Raw genomic sequence first — 9,234 nt, 5'->3', positions numbered from 1 at the left:
GGACTCATTGCTCACAGGTGGCTTTCTCACCAGTAGCAAGCAGGTGCTCACTACAGCTTCCTCACATTGAGCCGAGTTTCTCCTTCCGCCAAAGGATTTGTGCAATACAGCACAAGGCCTGTGCCTGAAAGGAGGTTGTAGTGAGGTTGGGGTTGGTCTCTTCTTGCAAGTAAGAAGTACAGAATGTGAGGGAATAGTCTCAATTTGTGCCAGGAAGGTCTAGATTGGGTGTTAGGTGACACTTCTTCACCAAAGGGGTTGTCAAGCGTTGGCAAACCTTCCCAGGGAAGTGGTGGAGTCATCATCCCTGAACATGGCACTTTGGGCCATGGTTTTGATTTGGCTTTAGCAGTGTTAAATAACTGTTGGATTTGACTGTCTCAAGGATCTTTGCCAACTCAAATTATTCTGTTTTGCTCAGGATGACTGGATAGTGGACCCTTTCAGAAGGTACGTCTGTAGTCCTCTGCATTTCATAGAATCACAGAATCCTAGAATGGTTTGGCTTGGAAGGGACCTTAAAGATCACCTAGTACCAACTTGCCCTGCAATGGGCAGGGACACATTCCACTGGAAAAGTTCCACAAAGCCCCATCCAACCTGACCATGGGTGGGACATTCATCACTTCTCTGGGCAACCTGTTCAAATGCCTTACCAGCCTCACAAGGAAGAACTTCTCCATAATATCTAATATATACCTACCCTCTTTCATTTTAAAGCTATTTCCACTTGTCCTATCAATACACGAGCTTGTACTTCCCCTTTAGGAAGGCTGCTCTAAAGCCTCTTGAGCCTTCTCTTCTCCAGGCTGAACAACCCCAACTATCTCAGGGTTTCCTCATAGAAGCAGTGCTCCAACCATCTCATCATCTTCGTGGTCCTCTCTGGACTCACTCCAACAGATCCACATCTTTCTTATGTTGTCAGCCTAAAAGCTGGAAGCTCACATTGGTGGGTCACATTTAGCTTTGCATCAACCAAGACCACTTCTCACTTGGGCATCGAGCCATTAACCACAAATCTTTGAGCGCAATCATCCTTCCAATTCAATATTGACCAAGTAATCCATGCATCATATAAATACTTCTCCACTTTAGGAAAAAGGATGTAATTCAGGACAGTGTCAAGTCTTTGTGCAAGTCCAGGTAGATGACAGCATTCGGTCCTCCCTTACGCACCAATGCCATAGCCCCACTGTAGAAGGCCATCAAATTGTTCAGGGACATCAGTGAGGCCTTGTTGGCAGGCACCAACCACATCCTTACATTCCACGAGCCTTTGCACACATCCGGGGGATCTGTTCCATGATCTTGCTGGGAAATGAGGTGAGACTGATTGGCCTATTGTTCCCTGGCTCTTTTTCCATTTGTAAAAAAGGAAGTTATGTTTCCCATTTTTCTGTCACTGGGATCTTCTCTGGACTGCTATGACTTCTGAAGCATGATGGATAATATATTGACTATTGCATCTCTTCAAGTCCCGTGTATTTCTGCATCTTCATATTCCTTTAGTTGGTCTCAAACCTGATCTTCTCTACAGCGGGTGGTCATCATTCTCCCAGTCCATTACTTGCCCTCTGCGGCTTGGGCATTGATGCTGGAGCACTGAAGACTGAGACATTTCTGTAGAGAAGCCTCTCCCTGGTCACTGTTTTTGCTCACCAAATACCCGTTTCATGGAGCTCCCCCAAACACTTCCAAAGGAATGGGGATGCCATCTTTGTGACATCCATCTTCTGAAATTCCTACACTTTCAGCATCACACTTTGCTCTGGAAAGCCTCACAGTTGCCATCTGTAGCTGGAGTCGTCAGGAGAGTTGGGAAGGACACTCTCCCCACCTCCCTGCTTTGCAGACACCAAGGCAGACCCAGGGTCTCTGGGAAGGAAGAGGCCTGGTAGCCCCGATCTGGATATAACTTGCCTCGTCACAGCAAGACAGTCAGTACCAAGGAGATCCATAGAGGCCTGCCAGCAATTTCCTGCTCCTCACAACTTTCTTGAAGGCTCTGCTGGCAATGTCTCCAATTCAAGAACTGTACCCAGTCAACCTCAGCCAAGGGACAACATGGGAAAAACACTCCTGGCCCTTTAGAAACTGTGACAGATCTTTCACAGGAAGGACAGCTCTACAAAGACAACTGGCTCCACACAAAGCATTAGAGTGTTCTCTTTATTCTGCTTTTACACACAAAGATCTCCCGTCGTTACAACAGACAGTTTATAACTGCAGCACAACACAATGTGAGGGTTTCCCAATATCTCGTGTCATGCTGCCTTCTTTCAAACAATCCTTTATTAATTATATGTGGGAGTGACATTCCTTCTCAAGAGGAAGATGCAAGACAATGTTCAAAAGTAGTCACAGAGTAGAAGGAGAAAAGACAAAAAGGACAATGCAAATGCTCTAAAAGATAAACACAGAAAATCATAGCATAACAGCTTTCCACTCCCATCAAGAAACCTCTGAATTCAGGAACAACAATGATGATACCAAACTCAAAGTCCACTTTCAGATTTCATCTTGACGCTACCTTCAGAAAAAGTCCCTTGAAGCAACTTGTGGAGTTTCCTTACAATCTTTCTTAAGGAACATATTCTCACAACTCTGTAGGGTTACAGTCTATTAGAAAACAATTCCACTGTGCCAAAAGTCGAGCACACAGATCAGAAAATCAGCTTGGCCAAACAGGGAATTCCCTATGGAGCTCCAGAAGAGAAAGAAATTGTATGATCTGTGGAAACAAGGTCAGGCTTTGCAGGAAGCTTACAGAGCTATGGTTCATATATTCAGGGAGAAGACACGAAAGGCCAAAACTCGATCAGACTTGAAACTGGCCAGTGTTGTGTCATACAACAAGAATGGCTTTTTAAGTATGTTCATAACAAGAGGAGTTTGAAAGAAAACATTAGACTGGTACTCATAGAAGAAGATCACACCCTGACTAACAGGGACAAAAAAGAGTTGGAGTTGTTCAATGCTTTTCTTACCTCAATCTTTAATTATACCAATAACCTTAGGGCTGCACAGTCCCCTGAGGCAGAGGAGTACGAGTGCAGAGACAGTGACTCTCCATTTGTGGACACTGAAATCATCAGGACCTAGCTGTATCAGCTGTATGGACAAAAGCCAATGGGGCCTGATATGATTCAGCCCAGAGCACTGAAGGTGCTGACAGATGCTACAGCAGGACCCTTCCCAGTCACCTACCCAAGCTCTTCTCCCAAGTCAGGAGAATTCCCTGGTGATTGGAACCTAGCCAGTGTACTTCCAGTCTGCAAGAAGGGCATGAGGAAAGACACAGGTAACTACAGACCTGTTGCTCTCACCTCAGCTCTTAGAAAACATATGGAGAAGGTGATACTGGGTACTAAGATCACCTGCCTCGTTGATGAAGGGAAGGTGGTGGATGTAGTTCTTCTGGATTTTATTTTAAATTGGGCAAGGAGAGGCTGGAGGGCAGCACTGCAGAAAGGGAGCTGCTGGGGTTGCTGGTGTGCAGCAGGCTCGGTAGGAGCCAACAGTGTGTCCTGGCAGCCACGGGGACAAACCACATCCCGTGGACATCAAACACAGCACAACCAGCCACTCCTAGCAATCTTTAATTATAGTGAGTATCCCCGTGCATTCAGCATTGGTTAGGCCTCACCTTGACTACTGTGTGCTGTGCTGGGTGCCACAACTGAAGAAGCATGTGAGGGTCAGCTTCCTAAGGAGGGGAACTGGAGAGGAAGATGCTGAGCTCTTCTCCCTCATATCCATTGGTAGGATGCGTGGGAACAGTTCAAAGCCACACCAGTGGAGGATGAGACTTGACATTAGGAAGCATTTCTTTCCTGAAAGAGTGGTCAAACACTGGAACAGGCTTCCTAGAGCTGGGGTCAATGGCCCAAGCCTGTGTTTAACAGGCATTTGTACAATGCTATTAAAAACATACTTTAAATTGGGTCAGCCTGGAAATAGTCAGGCAGTTGGACCACATGATCATTATAGGTCCCTTCAAAATGAAATATTTCTATTCTAGTCTAGTCTAGTCTGGTCTGGTCCATCACATTTTACCCTAACACTATTTGTGTTGCTGTATTTCCCAGGCAATACCAAGGATAACACCCACCCAACTACCCCCTTATGGGCCGAGGGAAGACTTCGCTTGTTCTGCTGCTCTCCCCTAGAGAATATGAGATTCTTGTACTCAAAAAGCCAAAATATCTTTCTTCCTGCAGTGCTGGAACCGCAATGGGTGGATGAGAGCAGCTGCCTGCTTTAATGTATAGCCATCATGCAGCATAGGCAGACACACAACAGCTGTATGGACAGACGCAGTGACCAGAAGGAAAAAAATACAGAGCCCACCGATCTCAGAGAGAGACATGCAAAGAAGAAAAAGCCCTATGCTCATACTACATTGTCACACAGTACTCACAATGCCCTTGCTTTTCTGACCTATGCATTTGAGTGAGGTTGTAATTTGCCTGCCCGATCGTGCCACTGCATTACAGCACAGAGGAATTGGCCATGGTCGTGCCTGCCAGCAACAGAGACAAGAATTTAGCTGGAGTCCTGGTACTAATCCTAATCTGAAAGTGATTAAGAAATGGCTGCAACAGAGCTGAAACATGCAATTTCCTGAATGAGACAGATTTAGTTTCTTTTGTTGGGTTTTGTAGGGTTTTTTGGTTGGTTGGTTGGGGGTTTTTTGTAGGTGAATTCAGTATTTTCTCTCACTTTGTCTTCATGGGAAGTCATTGATGCCAATTGCAAATGCAGATTTACTCTGGAGGTCCCATTGCCACATGTCATAGCATGGATTCCTTCCTGTCATGAGAAGCAAAAGCCCTGTCTGTGCCAACACCATGCTAGTTAAAGGAAAGACGATTGAACTGCTCTGCAGAGAGCATCCCACGGTTGTCTGGTGCCATGTCCTCTGCAGTGACAATGCCACACGGGAAATCTTGTTCATTGTTGGTGCCGTCACCTGTGGCATGGAGCTGTGGTGGAAGGCTGGGGAGGATGGGCTTCAGGAACTTGAACTCGCTGTTGCCCGAGCCCGTTGTGAGGCTGATCTCATAGCAATAGGCGTGGGGCAGGGTTCCTGCAGCAGCCGCATCAGCCAGGTTGCTCTGCAAGTTGCTGGCGCCATAAAGCACGTGCCCATCCTTCAGCTCCTTTCTCTTGCACACCTTCCGAGTGATGAAGGCTGCTGTGGACAAGAGGAAGAGGAGGGAGACAAAGACCAAGGAAATGATTAAATATATTGTCAGGGAGCTGCCGTCATCCTCCATGGCCAGGCTGCTGTGTGTTAGCCGCACATCTGAGAAGTCACTGAGCACGAGTGCACTCATTGCCGCAGTAGCTGACAGTGGTGGTCGACCATTGTCTCGTACCAGCACAACGAGCTTCTGCTTCACGGCATCTCTCTCTGTCACCGGCCTTCTCAGTCGCACCTCCCCACTTTGGGCACCCACCACAAACAGTCCAGGATCAGTGGCCCTCAGCAGGTGGTACGAGAGCCAGGAGTTCTGCCCTGAGTCAGCATCGACGGCCACCACTTTGGTGATAAGGTAGCCTGCCTCAGCTGAAATGGGCACCAACTCACTAGATGGAGGGCTGTTCTCCTGTGAGGGGTACAGCACCAGAGGGGCATTGTCGTTCTCATCCACCACAGAAATGCGGACAGTGATGTTGGCACTGAGAGGAGGTGACCCTGCGTCAGAGGCTTTCACCAGGACTTCAATCTGCCTCACCTGCTCATAGTCCAGGGGCCGCAGCACAAACACATCCCCAGTCTCAGAGTTCACAGAGATGCAGGAGCAGGAAGGCTGCCCTGCAGGGTGGGCTGGCAACAGGGAATAGGTCACCTTGGCATTAGGCCCCACGTCAGCATCTGTAGCACTTATGGTTCCAACGAGCACCGTGGGGACATTGTTCTCATGCACATACATGGCGTACGATGGCTGGTTGAACACAGGTGCATTGTCATTGACATCGGAGATGTCCACTGTGAAGGTCTGGGTCGTTGTGAGAGGAGGTGACCCCGCGTCTGCTGCTGTGACTGTGAGGATGTACCGTGCTGTCTCCTCCCGGTCCAGCGCACTCACGGTCACCAACTCAAAGTAATTCTTATAGGCTGGGTGTAGGGAGAATGATAGCTGGTCCTCAAGGGCACAGGAGATCTTCCCATTAGCACCAGAATCCCGGTCTCTGACAGTAAAGAGGGCGACCGCTGTTCCGGGCAATGCGTTCTCGGGGAGGGGGCTGCTAAAGGAACTGACCACCAGCTCCGGTGCATTGTCATTCACATCCACGACTTCCACCAACACTTTGCAGATTGCTGAAAGGCCACCACCATCTGTGGCCTGCACGCTGAGCTCATGATTCTCTGCTGCCTCAAAGTCCAGAGGCTTTGTGAGTTTAATTTCACCGCTTGTGGGGTCAATTGTGAATGCTGAGTGGCTCTGGCCTCCTGCTTGGCTGAACTGATAGGAGATTTCCCCATTAACTCCTGCATCCCGATCGGTTGCCACTACTCTGAGAACCACAGAGCCCTTCGGGGCATTTTCCAAAACCTGTCCAATGAACTCCTTCTGTGTGAAGACAGGAGCGTTGTCATTTACATCTAGAACAACAATGTGGATTTGGGTGGTCCCACTCCTGGGTGGAGAGCCCCCATCCACAGCAATGAGAGTGAAACCCACCTCTGCTTGCTCCTCTCTGTCGAGTGGCTTTTCCAAAACCAATTCAATATATTTGGCATTGCCAATCTGACTCCCAAAGGCAACACTAAAGTACTCGTTGTCGGGAGAGATGCTGTAAGACTGGATACTGTTGCTGCCAACATCCAGGTCCCGAGCTCCCTCCAGAGGGAAACGCGACCCCGGGTTGCTCGTTTCCAGTATCTTAAGATTGACCCATTCCTCCGGGAAAGCGGGCGCGTGGTCATTGATGTCCTCCACGGCCACCTCGACCCGAAAGAACTGCACGGGGTTTGACAGCAGGAGCTCGAAGGGCAGCGTGCAGGTAGCGGACTGCCCGCACAGCTCCTCGCGGTCCAGCCGCTCGCCCACGACGAGGCGGCCGCTGGCGCGGTCTAAGCGAAAGTGCTGCCGGCCGTCCTCCGAGAGCAGGCGGGCGCCGCGAGCCGAGAGCTGCGCCGGGGACAGCCCCGCGTCCTCCGCCACGTTGGCTACCACGGAGCCGCTTTCGCCCTCCTCGGCTACGGAGTAGCGGATGGGCTCGGCGCGAGCGTGCGTCAGGGAGAGGAAAGCACAGAGAGAGAGCACTTGCCTTGCGGTCGCCATGGCGGGGCGGCGAGCAGCCTCCGTGTCGGGGATCGTCCTCGCAGTCCTCCGCGGCTAGCGGTGCCCGGCAGCAGAGCGACGGGGCGGCAGGCGGGCGTCCTTCCTTTCTCCGAGTCCGGCTAGCGGGCCGGAGCACGGCCGCCGTGTCCCGGCAGCGGATATTACGGGGCTCCGCTCGCCCCCGCTCCCGGATCGGCTGTGCTCGGTTCGGCTGTGGTCGGCTTGGCTGGGCAGAGTCAGTGGGAGCTCAGCCGCCTCCCCTCTTGCAGCCACTCTGCAGCGCCTTGGCCGGCAGCACCACCCTGCGGCCCGCGGCGGGACTGCGCCAGCCGCCGCCCGCTGCCCGCTCCGCCGTGTCACCCCGGTACACGGACCCGTGAGCACACACGCGGCTGCCGGGCCCTTGCCCACGCCGGGGACCCCGGCAGGACACGCGCACACCGAGCCGGGGACGGAATCACTGGGCAGGAGCGCCGAGAGCTCCGCGGGGCCGCCGCTGCACCCCGAGAGCCCGGGCAGCGCCGGCAGCTGCCCCGTGGCTTCCCACGCTGCCCAGAGTCCGCGGCTGGCGAGGTCCCGGAGGCGAGCTGTGCACAGCGTGGCCGCCCCAAAGCCGGAGCCGGACACGCAGGACCAGTGCAGAGCTGGCGGGAGCCGGCGGAGAAGCCGTCCCGTGGGACGATGCCGAGGATGGCGGTGCTTGCAGAGGCACGGGGCGTGCCTGCTCCCGGGATAGTCTCTCTGGTCGGTCCTGCTTCTTAAAGGGCACCTCCGAGGAGCCCTCGGGAATGCTCAGAAGTGCGTGCACGGTCTATGGTGGAGAAATGAGTCTTTTTCCGTTTCATTGCGTGAAAACTGTGATAAATCCTCTAGTTATACACTGTGTTAGGTAAGCGGACCTTCCAGGTGGAACGACCCAAGAAGCAGCAGTTTTACACCAGGAGGGGCTGGTTCCTTGTGATCTCCGGAAAAAGACACTCCAACTCTCTCAGATGTCTTTTACAACCCCGTTTGCTACAGCTGTCACTACTGGAGGAGATTAGCATTCCTAATCCTACATCCCTTTGCATGTGGAAAAACCTGAGCAGAGTAGTTTCACACGGGACTCCAGGCACACACTCTATGCCAGGCTGAGCCCACTCAGGGAAAAGAGAGAGTACCATCATGTCAGTCCTTCAAGCCAGTCTAGAATTTTCCTAACAGAGAGCAGTTTATACTCATTTCCACTCTCCGAGGAGAAAAATTCCCACGAGGACTCCTTGCTCATAGTTGGTTTTCTCACCAGTAGGAAGTGGTTGTTGCCTGTAGGTTCCTCACTTACAATTGGCAGAATTTCTTCTTCCACCAGAGGAATTGTGCAACAGAACACAGCAGATGACAGCCAAGGCCCGTACATGAAAGGGGCTTGTAGCAAGGTTTCTGGAGATATCCTCTTTCAAGTCAGAAGTAACAGAACATGAGGAAATGGCCTCATTTTGTGTCAGGAAGGTTTAGGTTTGCATCAACCAACACAACTTGTCACTTAGACATCGAGCCGTTAACCACAAATCTTTGAGTGCAATCATCCTTGCAATTCATTATGCACCATCATATCCATTCATCATACAAATATCTCTCCAGTTCAGGGAAAAGGATGTCATTTGGCACAGTGTCAAATCTTCGCATAAGTCCATGTAAGTGACATCATTACTCTTCCCTTATCCAGCAGTGCCATAACCCCATTGTAGAACGCCACCAAACTATTCAGGGACATAAGTCAGGCCATGTTGGCAGTCACAAATCACCTCCTTATTTTACAGGAGCTTTTCCATACTTTCCAGAGAATATGCTCCATGATCTTTCTTGGCATCCAGGTGAGACTGACCAGCCTGTAGTTCCCTGGCTCTTCTTTTCCCATTTGTAAAAATGGGGGTTATGGTTCTGATTTTCCAGTCAC

General features: G+C 50.9%; 1 protein-coding gene across 1 annotated transcript; it reads right to left on the bottom strand.

The window, feature by feature from the left end:
• Positions 1–636: 636 nt before the first annotated feature.
• Positions 637–7,582, bottom strand: LOC115615828 (protocadherin beta-15-like). The gene has a single exon (XM_030504464.1). The coding sequence runs from the start codon at positions 7,296–7,298 to the stop codon at positions 4,857–4,859; it is 2,442 nt and encodes an 813-aa protein (XP_030360324.1). The 5' UTR covers positions 7,299–7,582; the 3' UTR covers positions 637–4,856.
• Between the last annotated feature and the right edge of the window lie 1,652 nt (positions 7,583–9,234).

Source organism: Strigops habroptila, chromosome 12 (assembly GCF_004027225.2).
Source record: "Strigops habroptila isolate Jane chromosome 12, bStrHab1.2.pri, whole genome shotgun sequence".
Lineage (NCBI taxonomy): Eukaryota > Metazoa > Chordata > Aves > Psittaciformes > Psittacidae > Strigops > Strigops habroptila.
The sequence above is the reverse complement of the archived record's forward strand: the minus strand, read 5'-3'. Positions and strand labels throughout refer to the sequence as shown.